The sequence below is a fragment of the Neopsephotus bourkii genome, unplaced genomic scaffold, assembly GCF_033783945.1.
Source record: "Neopsephotus bourkii isolate Nb327-2 ecotype Australia unplaced genomic scaffold, CSIRO-AGI_Nbou_v1 NB_1654, whole genome shotgun sequence".
NCBI lineage: Eukaryota > Metazoa > Chordata > Aves > Psittaciformes > Psittacidae > Neopsephotus > Neopsephotus bourkii.
Genome location: NW_026902128.1, coordinates 350,635 through 375,080, shown reverse-complemented (window position 1 = coordinate 375,080; position 24,446 = coordinate 350,635). Strand labels below are relative to the sequence as shown.

The window sequence follows — 24,446 nt, the reverse complement described above, 5'->3', positions numbered from 1 at the left end:
ACCCCACAGGCAACACCACCACAAAACCAAACAACCTTCCTTTTCCCCCCTTGCTCTGGATGTCACTGAGTGGCAGAACCAGACCAATCAGAAGGAAAATTAGAAGTCTACTCTTACTGTCCTGCAAAAACTGGATTTTGGAGGTGGGGAAATCCAGACCCAGCACAGATGCTCCCGCAGATAAGACCAGACCCCAGCTCATGGAGCCTTGCTTACAGCATGATAATGCTGCCCTGGCAATGCATCCTTTGACAGGGGCAGCACTCGAAGCAGGGGTGCAGAAAGGGCTTCTTCTGGTGTTAACCAGAAACTTCCTGTTGGAAAACAACTGAATATTAACAACCAAGGTAATATTTTAGCTCTTTGGGGAAGCAACGAAACTCACCCCATCTGAAACTGTTCCCCATCCTTCTCAGTTGCCTCAGCTAACTCTGTAAGTAGGTCACATCAACTGTACCAGTGCCAGCAGCAGTCACTGCACCAGTATGGCAGCAACACCTTTGCTCCCAAGATGGGTCCATAAGCCTCCTGCTTCCCCCCAGCGCAGAGAAAGGCAGAAGATATATCCACCCTAGTCTGGCCACATGGAACAGAAAGTGCAGCTGGCACTGCAGCAGCAGAGGAGCAGCTGGCTCAAGAACTTGAAGAAAGGAAAGAAAAAAAGCTCACTTCTTTTAAAAAGAGAAGAGAAAAATGTCCTGTTGTTCTGTAATTAATGGAAAGCAGAAGAGGTTTTATGGACTCATTGAGAAACAAGAGGGTGAGAATTAGAAAGCACATTTCAGTATTTCATGATCACAAGGTAAGCTGCTTGCATAATACTGACAAAGAACATAAATGCTGGTATCACAAGGCAGTTATGAAACTTGGGTTTTAAATGCTGAATAACAGTAACACAGTAATTAACTCTCATAAGTTATTCCCCCACCACAGCTGCAGAGTAGGTGCTGCAACCTTCCACTGAGGTGTGACTCTGGCAAGGTGCACATGCCCCCTGCTCCTACCACCTCACAGCACCAAGGATCCATCCCACCCCACAGCCTCATCACTAGTCACATCGCTTCTTCAGACCTACCCAAAGGAGGCTTCAAGATCACACCAGGGGAGAGGCTCTGAACCTGCAAGGAGCAGGGAATGAGGGAATAAACCTGAATAACTGCACTTTGCAAATTAACTCCTAACCCCTGAACAAACTTCTGAGCCTTCCTCCCCAGTGGTTTTTGATACAAGTATGTGCTCTTCTGAATTGCTCCAGTGTGAGCAGGACACCCAGTCTCCCTACAACACACATAATATAGAGCAGCAAAATGTCATGAAAATCAAGGGCAAACGAACACAGAAGACAGTCCCTCCCCCTACCACCACTTCTATTTTTAGGCAGCCAGATTAGCTTGGAGCAGTTTTATTCATTTCTGATAATGAGCAGGGCTCTTGCATCTTCTCTCGAGGACATTTCCTCTGCGCAGGCACTTTGCTTTATGCCAGCAGCATGGAAGAGGTCACATCAACCAGCAAAAGCAAAACCACAACTTGTTGTGAAAGGGTCTTGAGAAAGCAACTCCAGCTTTGAACTTATGCCCCATTTCCCTTGTCAATCACACTGGTTTGGGGGTTTTGGGGGAGGATGGTCTGTCCCCCTACAGGGCATCCCTCCCTTTGAACCACATGATCTGCCTATTCAAGTGTAATGTTTTTACTCCATCCACTGATGTAAAAGCATCCACATCAAAGGATGTCAGCTGGTACACCTTGGAAACACAGGCCTCCATGGAAAGAACATTTGGCCTTCCCAGGTCTGAATGTGTGGAAGACGTGATGGAGGGGCAGCCCAGCCATCTTTGTAGTACTCTACCCCAGCACAAAAACCACAATTCCACTCATGGCAAAGAGACTATGGTCCTCTGACGCCACTGCCAGGTCTAAGGGCCAGTGAGGAGATCACCCCAGGAGCAGATAGCACCCGGGATGCATAGAAGATAGGGGTCCACTGTGCTGGCAGTTTTTTTCACAGTATGTTAGAGATTGGAAGGGACCTCAAAAGATCATCTAGTCCAATCCCCCTGCCGGAGCAGGAACACCTAGATAAGGTTACACAGGAACGTGTCCAGGTGGGTTTTGAATGTCTCCAGAGAAGGAGACTCCACAACCTCCCTGGGCAGCCTGTTCCAGTGTTCTGTCACCCTCACTGAGAAGAAGTTTCTTCTCAAGTTTAAGGGGAACCTCTTGTGTTCCAGTTTGTACCCATTACCCCTTGTCCTATCATTGTTTGCCACTGAGAAGAGCCTGGCTCCATCCTCGTGACACTCCCCCTTTATATATTTATATACACTAATAAGGTCACCCCTCAATCTCCTCTTCTCCAAACTATAGAGACCCAGCTCCCTCAGCCTCTCCTCATAAGGGAGATGCTCCACTCCCTTAATCATCTTAGTTGCCCTGCGCTGGACTCTCTCCAGCAGGTCCCTGTCCTTCTTGAACTGAGGGGCCCAGAACTGGACACAATATTCCAGATGAGGTCTCACTAGGGCAGAGTAGAGGGGAAGGAGAACCTCTCTCGACCTACTAACCACCCCCTTCTAATACACCCCAGGATGCCATTGGCCTTCTTGGCCACAAGGGTACAGTGTCAGCTCATGGTCACCCTGTCGTCCACTAGGACCCCCAGGTCCCTCTCCCCTACACTGCTCTCTAACAGGTCGCTCCCTAACCTATACTGGAACCTGGGGTTGTTCCTGAACAGGTGCAGGACCCTACACTTTCCCTTGTTATATTTCATCAAGTTATTCCCCACCCAACTCTCAGGAAGAGATGTTCCTCCATCCCTCAGAGATCTACTCCTAAGGTTCTACACATAAATTTCCTGCAATGCAACCACTTGTACATTCGTTGTCCTCTAGCTGCTTCAAATCACCTTGACAGCAACATCTGTGTGCAAAGCTTTCCTCCTTCAGATCCACCCCTTCAAGCCTGAACCTTCCTCCACAGCCCTTCATCACCACCCTCCTATTTCCTTGAGGACCTTACCAGTGCTGCACAAGGCAGCAGGATCTGGTAGCTCAGTCTGGACTGCAAACAGGCAAGGTCCATAGGGCAAAACACACCTTGTAGAAGCAGATGGCAAAAATGAGTGAGAGTGGAGGTAGACAGCTTCTTGCCCAAAAAATGAAAGTGTGGCAGAAGCACCGTGGGTATCTCCAGCTGCTGTGCTGCATCACTTGGGGAAGAAAGAAGGTGAGGCCTCGCATATTGTTCAGCCTAGAGAAGTGAAGGCTCTGGAGAGACCTTGGCACAGCCTTCCAGTGCCTAAAGGGGCCAATAAGAAATCTGGAGAGGGACTGTCTACAAGGGCCTGTAGTGACAGGACAACGGGGAATGGCTTTAAGCTGGAAGAGGGTAGGTTTAGATTAGATAGACTAGGTAAAAGTTCTTCCCTGTGAGGGTGGTGAGACACTGGCACAGGTTGTCCAGAGAAGCTGGCTGCCCATCCCTGGCAGTGTCCAAGGCCAGGTTGGACAGGGATTTGAGCAACCTGCTCTAGGGGAAGCTGTCCCTGCCTACAGCAGGGGGTTGGAACTGGATGATCTTTAAGGCCCCTTCCAACCTAACCCATTCTGTGATTCTATGTGATTTATCACCACTTTTTCTTCTGAAATTTCAGTAAGATATTTGGAGTCTACTTGCCCTTTGGATTATAATCTTTCAGAAAGGCATTTTTTTTTCCTCTCCCATACTTCTTTACAGTGACGAGACCTAGGAACAAAATACTCCCCCCTCAACTTCTGAACTTCACAGGAATTCACGACCACAGACAAAATCATCAGCCTTTTGACAAGTTAGAAACCCTTTCCCAGGAGCAAGATGTCCCTCTGCCATACCTTCCTCTTACCTCTCTGCTGCGCGAAAGGGCAGAGAAGAGCACGCCTGGGGCACCAACACCCAGGTTGACCCCAGGAGCTAGTCTACCTATCCCTTCTTGGTGAGCTCCTGCCCCTGGTCACAAGCACCTTCACACCAGATTCTTGCTTTCTGTGGATTGCAAAACCTCATTTATTAAGGAAAAATACTAGTTCAATACATGGAAGCAGTTAAGACAGCAAGTAGATGATTAACAAGTGAGTTGCTGCAGGAGCACCAGAGGCTCCTTATAGCCATAAAGACCTCATCCTGCACCTCACCTGCAGATATCAGAAGTGAGGAGTTCATGGAGAGACTGTGCCTGGCAGAGCTATCACTGCAGGAGAAGACACAGCCACAGACCCCTAACTGCAGGTCTCCAGCCCAGGTCTCCCCATCAGTGGCACATAAGGACCTTCCCACCAAGGATCCTGTTGCTACTTCTGGGCTCTCCCATCAATCAGGCTGACCCCCAAGACCTCCCTCCCCACGCTAAGCCCTTGCCCAGCAGCCTTTGTAAAGATGGCCATGGTTTTCCACACTCGTCACACAACTTCACACCTACCCACCTCCCTCCCACCAGCACCCTGCAGGCAGTTGTGCCATCTGGCAGGAAGAAGAGCTACCAATGTCCTCATGCTTGGGCAGCACCACATGAGTGCAGAAGGCTGGAAAGGAAAGGCACAAGGTGTGTCATGTGGCACCTTTAAACCAAGGCCAAAGAAGAAGTAGTACTTCTGCTCAGGGCCTTTGCCTTTTCATGCTAGAGCCAAGTAAAGGTGCTTCAGCACTCTTATGTATTGCCTATTTTTAGGCAACAATACCCTGAACACCCTTCTTCATCCTCGCTTTTATATCGCACAATGAAGAAGTTACAAGGATTTGGCACTTTCTCCGTAACAGGCCATCATTAACAAGTGACTCATATTATATTGCAGCATGAGTCATCTTGGCAGAGGTCACCATCATAAGTGACAATTAGTCTTCAATTATTTCCTTCAAGTTGAATTAAAGGTATATTGTTATGCTAATTCTACATCTGCTCCATCTTATCTTTCCATCCACTGTCTCCAGAGCAACCTGGCATTTCACCTTATGGCCCAAACTACCTCTGGAAAGAACTCTTCCACTGTGGTGTAGTTACATGTTGTCTCAAAACATGGGGATGGCAATGGGAAGCCTTCTGAACTGGTTTTTACCTATACCATCTAATAGGTAAAGCACCTCTCCACCTGTCCTCCCACTGCTGCTCCACAGGGACAACAAACTGTTGTCCCTGCCACCTTCCTGCTCTCTTCACACTTTATCATGACAACCTTCCAAGGATCTGGAGCCTGCCCAGTTATCAAACACAACCACCTTCAGTCTGCCAAACCACACCATCACCTCCAAGAGCAGGTACAAAGCCTAACAAACAAAATCCATTCGAACTATGCCCAGCGACACATGGACATTAAAGACACTATTACAAACCATGAGCAAGGCAGCTAAAAAAATAGGCTTTTCCAGCCATTTTCTAGCCAAGCAGTCCTACATTTTAAGAGGACTCCAGGTTCCTGATCAGGTCTCCTGATTCCTGCTCCCTTCAGCAACCCCCACACAATGTACCCATCACAGCTCCTACCCAGTGACCCAGGAGAAGACAGGATCCCTGTCAGGGCCCAGCACTGTCACTGCAGAGCACTTGGTTCACAGAACATGGCTCTGCCCATTAGAAAACACTGTCATTACCAGCCTGATCACCAGTGGAGCACTCTGTGTTTGTATTTATAGCAGTCAAGCACAGTCATGCTGGCTGTAAGGTTCACTTTGGACAGCATCAGTAAACTGCTCTCACTACTGGAATCCCATTTAGGCATTACAGACTCTTCAGCCATACTAACGCATTGATCCCCACAGATTAGCAATAGGAAGAAGAGAGTCACTGCACTGTTTACTGAAGCCAATCAATACATACAGCCTGGAGATTTATTGCAATGAAGACAGCCTGTCTGCATCGCCAGAAAATGTATTTAAATCCTGTTTAATTTTATTGCCTGGCCTTTGGTTTTGCTCCAGAAACACTGTTTCCTTGCATACCCGTCCTTCTTTCCTCCCTAAATGGTGGTATCTGCAGACATGAGAAAGAAGATCCCCACAAATACCTACCACGAATATTCAGTGGGAGGACATAACACAAAACCCACAAGTTTAAGGGCGATGTCTCTTTCTTGTCAGCCAGACTTCATGTACAGTAAAAGGTCTATAGGTAATTCAATAAGTAAGGAGCTCAGAATATTTTGTCCTGTGTTTTGAAGGTCTGTGTGCCAGGTATAGCAACACAGGCTGTGCCTTTCATAGGCACACGTTAAGCCCGCATGCTGTCCTACTACACTCCAGAGGGAATGGTTAGATCCACACTTACTTTTAATATATATTTTTATATATGTGTTATGTATATTTATATATATATATTAAAAAAATAAAAGAACTTTCTAAGTGCCTTCACAAAACATAGCATATCTGACTTGCTGCATTTTGGGGGTGGCCACCTGCAAAGCTGAGACACCACTTGGGTATCATGACTAGTGAGCCACAACCAAGGAGATCCTACAGACTGCACCAAAGTTTGTTCTCCAGTCTCATCTTGGTTCATGCTTTAGTCAGCAGAAGCATGGCAGGCAATAACCAGCAGGCCTAGTGCTCCTGGACCACCAGCATTAGAAGGACCACCAGCTACCAGATAAATGCAGTTGTTGTGGGTGCTGTATCATCTATATGGCCCAAAGAGAAATACACCTAAGACAGCAGTGAGGGAGGGAAGAGATCTGTGCCTCCACTTTTGCTAGTTTATCTCAAAATCACACTAAGCTTTTATGCTTGTGCACGAGACAAAAAGGAAGAAGCAAATATATGCTGATTTACAGGGAGATTTCTATTGTTGCCTGGACATCAAGCAGTACCCAATTAGTCCTGCAAGGATGTGACCCACAAATTATGAAAATAAAAGCCTTCAAAGCTTTGATCTCTTGTCTTTCTGTAGCACGCTGCAGCAATTATTAGGCACATTTTATTAGATTCAAGCTGTGCGATCTCTTCCTTGGAAAAGGCTCTGCCACCTCCAATGCATCCTAAAGTTACCATCCTGCAGATTAAGGTCATGGTCCCAAACAGTCACTTCTGCCATGCACCAAACACATGACTCAGCTGGCAGTAGGCTTTTTCCTGCTGAGTTACAAAATTAGGAGCAAAGAGAATACTTATAAGAAAGGGGGGAAGAAGTGTCAGCCACCTAAATTAAATTTGATTCCCTGTTACTTTATAAAGGAATATACATCCTAGGCTTCTAAGAAGTGTTGCTTTCAGAACAATTCTTTTTTACACTGCAAAATGCCACTGCTGGAGGAAGCAAGCAAAAACTGTAACAAAAGGTTTCACGCACTCTGAAGCTGAAAACCACACATTCACTCACGTGAACAGAAACCCATCCACCCACCCTCGCTGCAGCAACAGCGCTTAAAACCAAGAGCATGTTAAACTCTTACTGCTAAAGCTTTACTCAGAAGCACAACTCACTGTTCACAGCCCGCTGCACAAACTAAGCAGCTACTGTGCTTGCCAGAGGCCACAGCTGTTTTCAGCCTGAGCGTGTATGTAGGAAGGATGGGAGCACATCAGCCGCTCAGGTCTCACTGGCAAGAGAGTGATGTTTGCACGAAGCCATTATCATCTAATGGGGTTTCTGTAGCAGAGGAGGGTTGGTTATCTGCAGCAGAGCAAAGTGCATGCCTTCTGCTGCACTCGGGGTAACTCTGCAGCTGAGCACAGGGCAGTACACACAGTTTGCTCACTTAGGATGGAAGGAGGAAATGTCAGTTCTCAGCCACGCAAGGTGCATTTGGATACTCCAGGGCTGCCTGCCTGATTACAATCATCCATTATTTACCATGAACATGCAACCTTGAACTTCTAGCAAGCGCTGCAGAAAATTAACACGGAAAAGCAACATTCTTGATTAAAGGGGAGAAAGGTTCTCCGATTTGCCATAACAAAACAAAATCAGGCGTGCAGAGAGACATAACCAAGTTCCAACTTCTTATCAGTGTTTTCCAACCTTGGTGGGTTTTCCTCTCTTTTCACTAACATGCCATTGCAGGAGCAACCGAGGGCTGAGGCCCTACATGCTGAGTATCCTCGTCCCTCTGTGGGAAAGGGATGACTGCCCCCTCACTGGGAAACCACTATGGAGGGGGAACAGAGAAGGCGAGACTCTGCTTCCCTAGGACCACGTTTCTTAGAATATCCCCCTTAGAAATCTAAAGCAATTTACACAAAGAACATCACACTTATTAAATTGTTTTCCTGAGTCCAGAGCAGACAGCCCATTGGTCTCAATGTGCAGCCACAGTTCAAAGTGACAACAGGGAAGAGAAGGAGAGGACATGGTGGGGAAGGAAATCAAAGCTATTGGCTTTATTAGTGGGAAATACAACCTCCCATTTAATGGAGCTATCGATGACTTAGACTAGTGGTTTTCGACCCACAGCTTGCTCTAATGGCTGCATGAAAGGTTAACAAAGAAGATGCCTGAGCATCAGTAAATGAAAATCTCACATGATAGAGGCTCTATGCTTCCCACAGGACAGCAGGACACCTGCAGAGCAGCCAGAGTCAAAACAGCCGCTGGTGGGAAGAGTCAGCCAAAGCCCCTCCCAGCACAGCTCTGCCCTGTGTCTGCCCTTCACCCCACAATGCTCCTGGTCTCTTCGGCAGCTGGCATGTGGAATAGGGCACATATGCTCCCCAGATACCCTTGGATGAGAAGCTGCCTTCAGGACGTAGGTCCTGAACCCATCCCAGCTCCATCCTCCCCACCTCAAGACACAAACACCTTTTAGCAATGCTGGTCCTCCATTGCAGTTTATCCTTTTGCCTGTGGGTAGCTTCTTACTGGGGGGAAGCATGAGAAATCTAACAGGATTTTCCACATTTATATTTGAGGCATGAAGAAAGGAGACAGGGATCAATACTCTGTCCTTGGTCTGCAGGGCAGAGACAGAGAACTCCCGCTGATGCCTCTAAGTACTCTTACAAAGTGACTGAGGGTGCATTAGGAGTCAGGCAAGGGTTTGCAGGGATCAGCTCAGAGCCTGAGCCCAGGAGGTGATAGCTGCTTCCACGTGATCTGGCCCTACATGAATGATGACTTCCAAGGACACCTACCTATTCCTTAGCTGGAGATTCATTTGTGAAGATTTACATGCAGATCAAATGGAAACTTTTCCCCCTTACCCCATACGAACTGTACCAGTACCTCTACTAGAGCCTGGCAGATAAAAAGTATGTATCAAGGATAAAAGCTTCCTCTAACTACTCCTTCTTGCATAGCTTAGAAAGCAGATGCTTTATTTTAAATATGCACACCAACAAAACACTCTTTCTTTGCTTCAAACCTCAGTGAAACAAAACGCTCGTGCTCAAACCTCAACCTGCTCAAGAACATTGTTTGTACAAATTCACTCCAAATTACTCATTTTTATGGCTGCCCAGCACAGGAACACCAGTAAGAACATTCTCTCTGTGGATTTAAAAACACCCTACGATTTCACATTGTGGAAGATCTCCAAAGATGAGGAAGAGTAACCACAGCACCAGTGCTGAAGGACGCATAGAAAACTGCAGAAGAGCAGCATCTGGGCTGCATGCCTCCAAAAGGTGGGGAAAAAAAAACCCCAACAATTAAAATTAACCACGCAAAAGGCTTAGACAGAAGACAGCCTTGTTTCTTTTCATGAGCACACACACAGAATATGCACACATGTGTAAAAGATAAATGTATGCACCAGTACCTGCACTCCTCACTCAAGGAATGGAAGTGAAAGGCTGGAAAAAAAAACCCAAGAGGTTAGAGTGGCGCAGTGGCATCCCTTTGGGATGATTCAGAGACAGATTTGTGCTGCCAAGGTTTACAGTGAAAAAAAAAAGGCTCAAAAATATACATGGACACAGTCATGGTCCATAGCTTACACATGCACTGAATCAACTGGAAGAGGGCAGATGAAATCTCTGATGGAAGACCTCCGAGAGTCTCTATCCTCAGGAATTATGGCTATATATGTTGAAGATACGCCCCAAATATTGCATGGTAGCGTATCATGTAAAACACAGCTTTTTTAAATCTTCAGAAGTTACCTCTAGCTCCTTTTGCTATTTAGGAAGAAGGCGACCTTTGCAAAAGCAGCCCAATTTATGTTGGCCTAGAGAGTTTTTTAAAAGGTGCTGGAAAAAGAAATCTAACATAATGCTATGAGGATAATGCTCCTGAGTGGAGGCTTTCAGTGCTTATCCCCCCATTAGAACATCTTCTAAATCTTTAATGATGCTGAAATATGCCATAAACTGATGAAGTTCTGGAAACAAGACAATGCCAGCATGTTTGTTTTTGTAAGGTTTTTTAATACGAGAGCTTTTATCTTCATTGACAGTGATCAACTAATGCAAACAAATGGCCACTGAAACTTCACTCCTATACAAAGCAAAGCTAAAGGAAGAGTAGTGACATTTTTGGATTTCATCCAATTCTTCCCAGCAACAGCTAATACCCACCGGCTCCTTAATTCTGTGCTGTCTCCTCTCCAAGCCTGAGCGTTAAAGACTCCAAAACAACTAACAATTTTAGGATTCGTGTTCCACAGAGTGCAAGCTCAGCACTTTCCTAAAGTAAATAACAAAAGCCTGGGTTTTGTTAATGAGCTCAAAACAAAAGCAACATCCAGGTACACGAAGAAAACAATTGCTCCTTCCCTAAAAAAGGCTGCTTTTAAACTCCCATGCTTGCAGGAAACCCTCAGTCAAGCCGTACAACTAACATGAACCTTGCCAGGCTTGTGTGCAGGGGGGTTGCTTGCCCCACACTGGCTCTACCCCAGGGGTTATCATCCCCTTGAGAAAGGCTTTCCTCCCAGAGAGCTTTCGTCACCCCACATACACCTTGCAAAGCACCCCAAAGAACCCAGCTGTGCCAGTTGCTGCAGAAGAGCCTGCTGTCACTGCTGGAACATCAGCCAGAGGCCCAGCCCTGCAGATGGATACAGCAGAGGAAAAGCTATTGACCTGAATATTTTAGAATCAAGGATCAAGGCCACTGCCTTCAGCAAGAGCTGACAAGCTCTTGCATTAACTGAGACAAAAAAACCCACCCCAAAGCCAGCCCCATCTTTCTGCTTATTCTCCTACAGAGATCAGCTGTGCATTTACCAGAGAGCACGGCCCACTGCATCCCTCCTCACATTTGCTTGCTCTTATTTTATTGCAAAAATCTGCTCCTCAAACACGGCTGTCAACGGCCTGTGCGAATCCCCCTGTTAATCATTATTCTACTAATAGCACTGCCAGGTCACCCAGCTATTAAACGTGCTGAGTGGACTAGCAAAAATATGTCCTTGCCCACACAAAAGAACATTACAATGTAGTTTATCTTACCCCCTTGTCAGTATAATATGCAGCACTACCTGTTCAATGGCCTCATCATTTTAAATTACAGTTTTCTGCAACATTAACAGTACTCATTACCAGCACCACCACCAGCACATCTCCATTTCGAGAATCCTCTGATGTTGAAGGTTTCACCCCATCCCTTCCTCTTAGCCCTCTGCACTGACACAGGGACATCTGGGTACCATGGCAGCGCGCACGGTGAACAATGATAGATAGAAACACGTCGCAAAGAAGGCAGGAGCCAGCCCCTAGTGCGCTTACTCGATGCACCAGGCCGTGCATTTTAATCAGAATTCAGTGCTTTGTTCCTGTCACAGCCACCAGCATGTCAAACACATGCACTGCTATGGTGGAGCCTGACTGTGTGGTCAAGGTAAACTCTGGTGTGGCAAGAACAGAAGCTTCTACTACCTCCTATGTTACCTTTAAGCTCAGCTCTACAAATCCTACCCTGTAAACTAGTGGGTAGAGGCAAGCCAGATGAATGATGGTGTGCAGGGCTGTACTTGTGCCAAGCCACACTCAGCCTTGAAAAGCAGAGCAGAGCCTGGTCCTGCAAACCCACCTTCTCCCCCTGTGAGAGGAGTAGAGAAGCCAAAGCAAAGGACAGGGTGAACTGGCAGTCAAAGGTCCACCTTTTTTATATGCATTGGCTTGTTGTTCATAAAACCCAGCCTCCTGGAACATTTCAGTGACTCAAACTTGGAGATAAGTGGCCCAAGCGTTTCCTTTCCCTGCTGCTGAGAACAAATCATCTCCTCAGCCAGATTTTGAGTCATCACCTGGCTCCCAGCATTTCCCTCACCCCTTCAAAGACATAGGCACAAGAGCAGCATCTCCTCCATCCAGACCCATCTACAAACCCGCAGCCGTGACACTTCTAATAAATGGAATTTTGCACAGCTTGGGGAATTACTCCTCCCTGCCATGTTTTATGCTCAGGCAGCAAATTTACTATTGATTTCTGATTCAGACCCCACAGAATGATTCACGCTTCTTGCCCTATCTGCTGAATTTATGACCTTTAACAATTATTCTAAGTGCTAAAAGAGCTCAGTTTAGAAGAAGATCTATTCCTTGGCAAATTAAGCTCCTATTCTTGTCTCACTTACAAACCAACACATCTCTCATCATTTACAGGAAAGCACTGTAGCAGATCTCTCCCGTTGAGAGGGGCTGAGGTCCAAGTGGCAGAGGCACCGTGCTATCCCCAGGGTCCTGCCAGGGCAGACACAGCTGGGCAGGGTACACATCTTTGCACTCCCACCCCGACGTCAGTCGGGATTTCAGGTCCCCCCGTCTCTGGTTACCCTGTAACACCAACACTGCTCTGCTCGCAGACCAGGCGCTGCCAATGGGTCTCAGGGGGAGCGGGGGAAGGAATATACATTTCCTCCTACAGTGAAAACAAACTCCTGACTGTATCTGGAGCAGACTGCTATTTAAAAAGCCGCAAATACACAGAAAAAAAAAAAAGAAAACCAAACCACTAAGGATGTATGGATACAGTTTGAAGAAGAAATGGTGCCCTACTTCAAATAAACTTCCCAACACAGATGTTAAAATGAAATATAAAAATCTGATTTTCAGGTTTCAGAGGGCAGGGGAGAAGCAGAAGGCCCCTCCCCCCCACCACCAACTCCACCCCATGATAATGTTTTCCTGGATTAACTCCACCAGCCTCAGCAACCTTTCTCCCAGGGTACCTACTGGGGAAACAAGCTCCAGGTCTGTTTTTAAGGTGATGTTTTCCTCCCCTCCATTCCCATCTATACCGTGTACTGCTGAGCAATCATTTACACCATTAATCAGCCAGACACTCACCAGGAAGAAAGTAGGGCAAGTGAATACACAATTTTTCTCCTTCTTGCACTGAAGCAAATAATATTTCTAAAAATACACTTGTGCAAGTCTTCAGGGGATTCTGCTCAATTTTATCTATTTATCTGTGCCTGCAGGTTGAACGAAGCAGCCTTGCAGTCACCTCCCGAATAAAAGCTGCTTCTCTAAATGACTCCCCATGCTCGCTACCAACCTGCTGTTGTTACAACCAGAAAGATGAAGAACCGGAGAAAAGGAAGAAAGTTACAGGAAAAATAGAACGGGGGGGGGGGAGCATCAGGCCACAGCCCACGCAGAGGCTGACACGTTTGACGAGCCCGACATTCGAGCCCGACATTTCAAGGGTACACGACGAGCTTCATTTTCAGAGGGGGGTGAGGAGGAGTCAGCGCGAAGGGGCACACCGGGAGATGGATCGGAGGCTGCGGGGGCCGCGCCGGTGCGGGAAACCCGGGCCTGGGGGGGGCAGCCCCGCACGCCGGAGGTTAAGGGCTCCACAGTCCGTGTGCCCGTGCATGCTGCGGCGCGCAGGACCGGGGCGCACGCACTGCCCAGCCTGCGGGGACGGTGTCGCCCCTCCCGGTGCCGGTGCCCGTGCCCGGCGGCCCCGCAGAGAACACGGGCGGGGCGGGAGGGGGGAGGGGGACTGTCGCAGCCGCGCGCCCGCACATACACACGCGCGCGTGCACCCGCTCCTCCGCGAGCGCGTGTGTGCGTGTATGTGTGCGTGTATGTGTGTACATGTGCGTGTGTATGTATGTGCGTGTGTATGTATGTGTGTGTGTATGTATGTATGTGTGTGTGTGTGTGTGTGTGTGCGCACACACGCACCTGCGCACCCCCACCCGCCCCGCACGGGCGCGCGTGCCGGTTCACGCACGCGGGCGCACACACACATGTACCTGTGCCCATGCACACACATGCGTACACGCGGCTGCCCGCGCGCACATGCACGCGCGCGACCTATGTACCTCGGTATGTACATACGTGCCGGCGCACGGACATGCACAGCCCCGCGCCTCCCCCCCCCCCCGCCTTTAGCCTCAGCACCCCCGCACCGGGGAATGAACAGACGGATGGATGGATGGATGGATGGACTGGGGTGTGGGGGGGGGTGACTCCCGCATCCTCCCGGGTCCGGACCGGCGCCTCACCCGCAGCGCCGAGAGGTCGATCTCGTCCAGGCTCCGCGCCGGGGAGTCACTCGCCATGTTTCCGCCGCCGCCGGCCAGGCGGCCCCGCCGCCACCGAGCGGGCAGTGGTGGCGGCCGCCGCGGCGCTGGCGCTATTTAACGCCTCTCCTCATGCGGGGCGCCGGGAAGGAGAAGCCACCGCCCCTGCCCTTCCGCCTGCAGCGCGGCTAGGGGCGGCCGCGGGCTGCCTGCAGGCAGGGCACGCCGCGGGCTGCGCCGGGATGGCGGCGGCGGCGGCGGCGCATCGCCTCGCCGCCTCCCCGGCCGAGCGCGCCGCCGGAGCTGTCTGTCACGGCGCGGGGAGGGGGCGGTGGCACGGGGCGGGGGCGGTGCCGGCCCCCGCCAGCAGGGGGCGGGGGCGGGCGGGGGGCGGGCAGAGCCCTGCGGTGGCCGATAGCCCCAGCCCCGTCCCGGCTCCCTCTCTGAGGGCGGGAGAGGGGTACCGGCCTCTACCCCCCTGCGCCTGCCTTGTGAGGAGGGTCTGGGCCTGGGGAGAGCAGCCGCGGCAACCGCACCCACCGGGGGGATGCGCGGGTGCGCCGAGGGCAACGCCTGCGAGAGCCGTCCTGCGCGTCCTGCAGGCTTCCAGCCCCGGCGAGCCGCTTCGCAGGCCCCACCGCGGGGTTTGTTCTGCGTGCAGACCCCCCTGACAGCGGGCAGAAACAGCCGGACCCCTGCCCCATACCGGAGCAGTTGTGCGTGCCAGATCTGGTGGGAAAAGCTACCAAATCTCAGGTGCTAAACCCGAACCCTACCAGGCCGGAGTGTCAGTGCCAGGGCCTGGTCTGCTTGGTGGGAAAGGAGCGGCCCCAGCTTAATGCGCCTCGGGATGCTCCGGTCAGGAAATGCGCCTTCTCCGGGTGAATCCAGGTGTCAGACCCAGGTTTATGACCTGTCGCCCCTATGCTCGGGAGTCAGCCTAGCCCTACCGACTCTCATGCTGTTTCTGAGTCAGAATAAAATATTTATGCTGTCTTTGCAATTGCCCAAAACCCTTCCAAAGCCAGCAATAGCTAGGTAGATTAAGCTTTTACTATTTTCTCTATTTCCCTTTTTCAGATGTGGTTTCTGCCAAACCAGGTGCCATATATATATATATATATGTATATGTATAAAAAAATCTGTTGCCTTTGAGAGAACCGTATGGAAGCTGTACTTACAATATCAACTTGTGTCAGGAGCTTACAATATGCAGATCTGGGAAGCGGAAACCCTACACATGAGTCAATTGGCAGGCGGATGGGATTTTCTTACACTTTCTGATAGGAGATGTGCTTCAAAAACAATCAATTTCATTACAAGCAATGGTGCAGTTGCGGGGAGACTGCGTGCTGCAGCGGATGCCAGGGATACAGCCTCTGGGCTGGGCCAGGAGGGACGGGCAGATAAAAGGCCGGAAGGGGCTGACGAAACCTCCCCAGGAGCAACAGGATCCGCCGAGGGAACTGCAGAAGTGGGTGCCACCAGTGCCTCTGCCTTCTGCTTGCTGGATAGCCCGCAGCGGAGGGACTGCATCAGCGGCTTATTAGCGTTATTAGTCCTGATGGCAGCAGGGCTCGCAGGGGCTGGGGACGGCGGCGCCGGTGTTCCGGCTTGAAGGGTTGCGAGAGGACAGCAGAATGTGATTTGTTTTTAATGAACTGCTGAAGTGGCAGGTAGCGGAAGCTGCCCACCGTGGTGAGGCACACAGGAATGCACAGCAACAGCAGCCTGCCTGGATAGATCCCCTTTTCCAAGCTAAAAATCATCACTCCTTGATATCTTGCACAGTCATTAGTCCTCCTTGCATTTAAGAAGGCAAATTTGATCAAAATGTTAAATTCGATAAAATAAACACCAGGGACCGTCTGAGCACCCTCCTGAATCTTTGATGGGGTGTTTTTTTCAAACCAGATGTTGCCTGTGTCTGTTCAAACCTAGGTATTGCAATGTTTTGCTTATAGTTGTGAAGCTGGAGGCAAAACTGCCTGGAAACTAGCAACAAACCAATGCGAGACTTCCTCCTGCTTTCATTGTTCTCAGGGAGAGAAGGGAGGAACAAAAAGGATGAGAGAGGATGCTGGCTTGCTCTAATGTGTTTTCCATCCAGGAATATATGGGATTATTTGTGAAACTCATAAGGATTAACTATATACATATATATATTTATGACCCTTATGATATGTATACATGCCTCATCTTGCAAATAACCAGATTGCCCTGCTCCTCAGCATGAATGCAAAAACCCAAGCTAAACTGTGATTTAATTATAATCTTCCCGCTGTCTATCAAGATGGTTAAAGTGTAGAGGACCTTTCTGTTATCACTGACATCAGAAATGCACAAAGGAATAGCAGGAGGTGAAAGGAAGATACTGGTGAGGGCTGCTGTTTCCAGGCTGCTGGGGGAAAGGACTAGCCTTAATGTGGATGTGTGCCCCCTGTGACTTTAGATGCCAGGACTGCCGCATGGGCTGTACCAGTCTCTGGCCAGGCTGCGGGAAGAGCTAGTCAGTCCTTTCTGCAGGAAGCTTTTTCTATGGAAAATGAATTTTCTGAGACATCACTGCTTTTTTTCTTTGTGTTTTGTTTTTTTTGTGTGTGTGTGTGTCTCTGTATACTTTTTTTCTTCCAGGAGCATCTAAACACAATCTTGCAGTGGGAGTCACTGTGACTCAAAACAGAGTACGCTGCTAAATTGGCCCAAAATATTTTGCTGTGAGTCAGTCCAGCATGAAATCCTGTTTCCACCTAGTGGGTCCCTGCTGGGAATGGCTCTGGACCCTGTTGTGTCTCATCGTGGTCCCTCTTGCTGTGTGGTTCCCGTACTCCAGCCAGCCTGGCTGCAATGCAGCACTGGCATGGCTATATGAGAGCCACAGCAAAGGCGAGTACTGCTGAGCCAAACGAAGGTATGAAGCTGCCAAATCCATGAAGCAAGAGCCATGGAAGAGGAGTACAGCCCCTCCTAGCTCTGCTTCCTACGTCTCTCAGTAGCTCCATACCTGGCATTTCTGCTGCTGTGGAAGCTGGGACCATTTTGTGGCCAGTCAGTTTTGTCACTTCATCCCCATTCAGAAAGTGGGGAAATGTGAAAATCAATTTTTTCTCACAGAGTGTCAGTCCCCTGCCTTGATCAGCCCCGATGAGCAGCAAGCACCTTAATGAACCAAAGCTCTGCTGCTGGCGGTGGGGGGCTAATGTCAGGGTCAGTATTTTTGATTTATTCCTAGAAGCTCATCAGTTCACATTAAACTATACAGATAATCTGACCTCTGAATAAAGTTAAATTTAATTATCTAACAGTGCCACCACTGTTAATTATATCATGAGGGAGTATATGTAGAATGAGTAAATCTAAACGACATATCAGGCCTTGTCCGATTAGCAAGGCGCACCGATTAGCAAGAAAGCACCTATCCAGGTGCTTCAGGCTCTGGATCATTCTCCAGAAGATTAGCAAGAAAAGGAATGAAGCAAACAAGAAAGCACATTTGTGCCCAATGTTGGGGCTCTTGATTTATTCCACCAGTACATTTGGGTCACTTGTTCCCAGTAATTCTGTGATCATTCAACCCCATGGCTGGCGTCAGCATAATTTTTCTATACCCCAGGTTTCCCCATGTAATGCAGTACCTAAAGGACTCTAGAAATGAATATTAAATGCATAATAATTGGTGTTAGCATGACAACATGCAGCTTTGTTAAAAACACTCAGAAATGAATTGGCTACATGTGTCCTAACCTCTATCTATTGATCTTCTCAAATGCACTTTAACTGATTCATTATTGCTTACTGATTGCTCAGTCTTCTGCTTATATGGCTTCCTCTCCAAGGAAAGAAGTGTTTATCCATTGCATCCTTGGAGCTGAACAAGACTACAGGTGTGAACCAGTTGCCAGGATTTTTCCTATAGCTATATATAAAAAAATTAACCTGTAAATCTTTGTAAATCAACATCTTTGTCAGCAACATGGACAGTGGGATTGAGTGCATCCTCAACAAGTTTGCTGATGACACCAAGCTGTGCGGTTCAGTTGATACGCTGGAGGGAAGGAATGCCATCCAGAGGGACCTTGACACGCTTGTGAGGTGGGCTGATGCCAACCTTATGAAGTTTAACCATGACAAGTGCAAGGTCTTACACCTGGGTCAGAGCAATTCCAGGCACAGCTATAGCTTGGGCAGAGAAGAGATTCAGAGCAGCCCTGCGGAGAAGGACTTGGGGGTGTTGGTTGATGAGAAAATGAACATGAGCCAGCTTCAGTGTGAGCTCACAGCCCAGAAAGACAACCGTACTGTGGGCTGCTTCAAAAGCAGCATGAGCAGTAGGTCAAAGGACATGATCCTGCCCCTCTACTCTGCTCTTGTGAGACCTCACTTGGAGTATTGTGTGCAGTTCTGGTGTCCTCAACATAAAAAGGACATGGAACTGTTGGAACAAGTCCAGAGGAGGGCCACGAGAATGATCAGGGGACTGGAGCACCTCCCGTATAAAGACAGGCTGAGAAAGTTGGGGCTGTTCAGCCTGGAGAAGAGAAGGCTGCGTGGAGACCTCATAGCAGCCTTCCAGTATCTGAAGGGGGCCTACAAGGATGCTGGGGAGGGACTCTTCATTAGGGACTGTAGTGGTAGGACAAGGGGTAATGGGTTAAAACTTAAACAGGGGAAGTTTAGATTGGATATAACAAGGAAGTTCTTTACTTTAAGAGTGGTGAGGCACTGAAATGGGCTGCCCAGGAACGTTGTGAATGCTCCATCCCTGGTGGTGTTCTGTGCCAGGCTGGACAGAGCCTTGGGTGACATGGTTTAGAGTGAGGTGTCCCTGCCCATGTCAAGGGGGTTGGAACTTGAGGATCTTAAGGTCCTTTCCAACCCCAACTATTCTATGATTCTATGAGTCTATAAATAGTTAATTGCTCCATCACTTGAGCATTGTTCAACTACAAAACCCTGTAATCACTGCAATGGGGGAGTAAATGGAAAATCAGCAAGGGCTCTTTGGAAAACAACCTACCACCACAGATTCATACCCAGGGAACAACACAGTGCATTTAAATAGCAAAGTCCTGGGGCACTGCAGGGAAGGAGATGGTAGATGGTACACTTCCAGGCACCTCACTCGCCCACAGCACCCCTCCAAGCTGTGTTCTTCCCCAAAATATTTGGCACTGAGGCCCAGCACAGAGTTTTCTTTATGTCCGTTCCACTGCAGTTGCACTGCCTTCTCTTGAGGGCTGCCACCATGGACCAAAGTCACCCAGGAAACAACAGCCTCAAGGCCAGCAAGGGGCTAAAAGAAGCAGAACTGCTTGCTGTGCCCTCCCCTGGTTTATGTAGATCAGGCTCGCTATCTGCCTTGCAAGAGTTAAAGGAGGCTTTTCCAGGGTAGCAAGCACTCGCACCCTTTGAAATGCCGCTGTATTATTTACCGTAAAACCAAAATTTGAATATAATTTTTAGGTAAAGCAGAACTGTGTGTAATAATGCATTGGTCTCCCCAGCAGATGCAAGCAGGCACTGGTACCTTTGTTAGTCTCCCATCAGCCCGGCTATAGCATCTGAGGCCTAAAACATTGATGGTTTGGGTGGTATGTTTCCATGTTGCTATTTGGGAACATGCCACACTAGTGATGTAGGATTTTCTCTTGTCAATTAACCTCTTTTCTTTGTGCTTATTCTGTAAAGAAAAAAACATCATCAGAGGGTAACCCTGCTCTTCAGGAGGGTGTCAAGTCTTTTATAGTAATTTAAAATGTGCCAAATGTGACTGCTTAGAAACCAATCAAAATCCCATTTTTGCACTGCTTGCAGAAAACCTAATGCAGCCTTGCCCCCAGCAAACTGTGTTCCACAGCCCTTCAGAGGAATACTAATTTCTCCTTTCTTTGCTGAGATCCCCAGGATAACATCATTATACGTAATGCCTGGAACGCTGGAGCTGCTGGATCAGGGATGTTCTTCAGAACCCACCTGCCACAGCAGGAAAGTCCTCTGGGGGCCTCTGTCCGTAAATACCTGCTTTACAACCTTGTCCATGGGGTGGAATAGCTGCTCTGTTTTTCAAGTGCCTTTTGTCAGAATTATTTAGCATCCCAAGATGTTTTTTATGCTGATCAGTCTGGAGCTGAGCTACCCTAAGACAAGCAGTATTTATACTCTTTCTCTCCCTCATCTTTCTTGGCTTGCCTTGCAAACAAAAGGCAGCCCCAGGCCTGGGAAACACCTGACCCGAAGCCACCCCCATCCGGCATTAAGCGCAGGTCAGTAGAACAAGAGAAACAGGCTCTGTCATTCGTCAAATGCAAATTGCTGAGAGTTAATTAAGACACATTTCAGGAACAGTGAGGTGGTTGTTTTAAATTATAATCTGTCCTGAGGTGTGGGTAGGGTTCGACGTCTTTCCTTGGCAAAGGGGTTACAAAACTGGAACTGCACGCTGCAGCTAGCAAAGGTGCTGATAAAGAGGGTCCCACAGGGCTTTGGCAGTGGCCAGGTATACAGGGTGTTCAGAGATCTGTGCGACTGGAGGCAATCCCAGTCCAACACCTCCTTGGCATATGTATTTTTCCAGATTTTTGTTTATTTTTAACAATTGATTTCTTCACCATAGCTTGTGAGCTGTGGTGTTCTGCAAAGAAGACAGAGCCACAAAGGCCACTATGCTTCCACCTTCTCAGAAGCATGTTGAATACTTATCATTTCATCCTGCAAAAGGCAAAAGTCTTTAATGTGGAAAACAAAAAGAAAGGTTAAACCACAGAACGCACTTTCCAAATCTGATATTTCAAGATTCCCTCTCATCGCCAATGACCAAAGCAGAAGCGAGTCAGAAAACAACTGAAGGTACTTAAAGCAACTTAAAGTCACTGAGTAGTGCTCAAAGTGTTGGTGTATGAAGGGCGAAACAGGGTTTGAGCCAACTGCTGTTGCCTTTCTGTGGAGGCTTCACTCAGAGGTGTTTTACTTCCTCATGCTTTCATGGAAATGTGGCAGTCTATGAAAGCATTCCTCCTGGAATTAGATGAAAATGGTTTGGAAAAACCCCAAAACTAGGGGGAGGGGGTAGAGGATGGGAAGGTTCTAGGTCCTGTCATAACAGAGGAAAGCTTAAAAAAGCTAACCCAGATGTTCAATGAAGGCAAGACATGCTGTACTTTCATGAAATGGATGGAGAATTTCAAAGGAATAGGACTTTCTGACTAGCTGAAAGAGAAACTCATCATCTCGTCACCAGAGTACCTCAAAATATCACTTCACTATCTCAGAAAGGAGCCACTTGAGTCTGGATTTTATGTATGGAAGGTCTTCTGCAGCATGCTGCTGCATGGCAGGGATGTGGATGGAGGCTGGCATCAGGCCCAGGAAGTCCTGTAGAGTTTGCATACTCTGATTTACAGATCACATGAGAAAACTCTGCAGAACATCAGACTTCCTTCAACCTCGGTTTTGCGACCCTCAGAAGGTGTTTTTCAGCCTGCAATATAGAAGAACCTTCATTGCTATAAATCCCAGCTAAAGTCATTAACATTACATACCGCTGGAAAAGCCTCCAAAAGGGTGAAGAGCTAGAGAAGAGCCCTGGTTTATACTGCCATGTCCCTGCCATTGCCATCTGGCCTAATATCTAATGCTGTTGGTGCAACTGCAAACGTAGCACAAAAGGATGGCTAACCTCTCAAGATTACACCATGACACCAAGAAATACCTCCAGAAACCCACAAAGACAGATAAGCAGACTCTGAGAAATTATAGCAGGGGAAAAGCCCTTGAAACACAAGTGTCAGGCAGTACTAGGAAGAAAGTCTGTGAAGAAGGGACAAGGGTTCACCTAGTTGTGCAGCATGCCACTGGTCAGCAGAGATGTGGAAATGAAGTGACACCCAGGATGGGAAAAGCACAGTCAACGCTTCATTCAACCCAAGTATGTACAGGACAAAAAAAAACCCCAAACCCACAACCAAACAATAGGTATGTTTAAGCAAGTTGATGAATTTAATGTTAACACGTGGTTTCTGAGAAACTACCAAAACAGCAGGCAGGAAACTAGGTGGTTTTGAAAGTATCTATGAAAAGCATGCTGCATGTTGAATGACTCCATCTTTAGTTAAGAAAGCAGAAAAGAGTGGGCTGATTCTCTGTGCAAGAGGAAACCCTGCCCACATCTGAGACTGCAGTCTGGGCTCTCATGAGTAGCTTCTCACAAGGAAACCATCAGCTGGGAACTAAATTGGATACTCAGAAAAACCTTGGCAAGAAAGGTAGATCAACCCCAAGTGACAAAGATGTGACAAAGCCCCACTTCCCCTGAGCACCAGTGCTGAGTGGGAAGGATGAACTGGAAAATTTCCTTTGAAATTCTGGCCCCTACAGGCTCAAAGCAGCCAGTGTGTTAGAGAGACTTCCAAAAGTGACATTATATATTTAAGTAATCTCGGGGTTTCAGAAGTTTGTGATTCTCAGTTTGTGGCTGCTGGCACTGAAATTTCTGTCTTTTAGTTTAGTATGGAGGTAGAACCGCTTCTTTGATGCTATTGTATCAACACGTTTGTCCATACATGTCACTGTTTCTGATACTTTCTAAAGCAGCCTCTGCTGACAAGCCAGCTGAAAGACGAGGCAGTGGCAAATGCAGAAGATACTTTTATGCCCTTCTCTACTGGATGAGCTCAAACCTGGTCTGACCATAAAGTGTCCTCATCCCTGGTGCAAATTGCACTGAGCTGTGTCCTGTTGTCACATTCTGCCATGTGTGTGGATGGCTGGGAGGCGCAGCTGGGCTGCAAGATGGGCTTTGCAGTGCCACAGTGGTGGGAAGTCTGTCCTGCACTCGACACTTCACCTGCAGGTGCTGTCCCATGTCCTCCTGCCCTGGCTATCTTCTGCACATCTCAGTGAGAGACATCCATGGTTTTGTGGCATGAAAGAAAGGCTGTCGAGAGGGGTGCAGCTGCAGCTTGAAGGAAACTGAAAATAATTCCCAACTGATTCGTTTATTGTCATCCATTCTAGGCCACTTGACTTTAATAACATATACACCATGCACTGAACACAGGAGAGAATAACAGGAAGAGTCCCAAGTGCTCAAAACATGCAATTTCTGTCACCTGGGATAAATGACAGCCCAGTAATGGCCTGAAGTAAAGTCACAAGGTGTTTCTGTAAAATAGCCAACACATTGTTAAAACAGAGGGAACAATCTGCATATGTGCTTTGACTGGAGGGAGGGAATGCACTGAGTCTGCTCTGAAGAAGTGCAGAATGACTGCGAAGGCATAGATTTGGGCTGTCACAACAGGAGGCAAAGAGGGGACAGAGACATGGCTGATGCAGTGAGACAAGCCAGGCAGGGATGATAAACTGGAGTGATGTGCAAGTGGAGGTATTTTGAAGATACTGAGCTGTACTCTTCATAGAGAAGGTCGTTTAACACATGATGGGTAGATGAAATGAGCCCCTCAGTGCTGCCCAGCCTTCTCTCTTTGCAAGACCTGACTGTCCTGCCACATCCATCCCATGCCTTGCTCCCTGTCCCACATACCCTGCATACCCTCCACCACCTCCAGATCCCAAATGGAGGTGAATAAATAGGTATTCATCTCGAGATTTCCACCTGGAGAGACATCGGTAGGAGCTGAGTCTCATCTGGAAAGAAATACTCACAGGATTAAATACTAAAGCTCATTTCTTACAAGCAGTGCTTGCACTGATTTCAGCTGGTCATCAGGGACCTAACCAAAGACACTCATTGCTGAAACTCATTAGTGATATCCTCAAGCCTTAAGACAACAGCAGGTTGCAGATTTATCTCCAGCAGGATAAACCTCCTCTGTACCTCTGTACCACAGCATCTCACCAAAATGCACGGAGGGCAGGTGCTGATAGGCCTGCAAGAGACCTCTCTGCAAAATTTATCTGGATTATTTAGTTGTTAAAGAAGATTTCAGTGCTTCACACAATATCTGAAGAAGCAAGTTAGCCGTATCCTAACAGAAAATCCACTATTCTATATACAGGCAGGTGGTGGATTTAGCACTTTATGAGCAATCACGTTTTCAGAAG

At 48.0% G+C, this 24,446-nt stretch overlaps 1 protein-coding gene across 8 annotated transcripts in view; it reads right to left on the bottom strand.

Annotated features, from left to right (window-relative positions):
* The window catches only part of TNIK (TRAF2 and NCK interacting kinase), a 162,825-nt gene extending 148,159 nt beyond the window's left edge, over positions 1-14,666 (bottom strand). For 6 of the 8 annotated variants that reach the window (XM_061374786.1, XM_061374788.1, XM_061374789.1 and 3 more), the window contains exon 1: positions 14,367-14,665. In XM_061374786.1, the coding sequence (XP_061230770.1) occupies positions 14,367-14,423 (57 nt within the window). In that variant the 5' untranslated portion in view covers positions 14,424-14,665. Of the gene's footprint in view, positions 1-14,366 lie in introns of all 8 variants that reach the window. The other 2 variants (XM_061374793.1, XM_061374794.1) reach the window with 2 other exon arrangements.
* Positions 14,667-24,446: the final 9,780 nt, after the last annotated feature.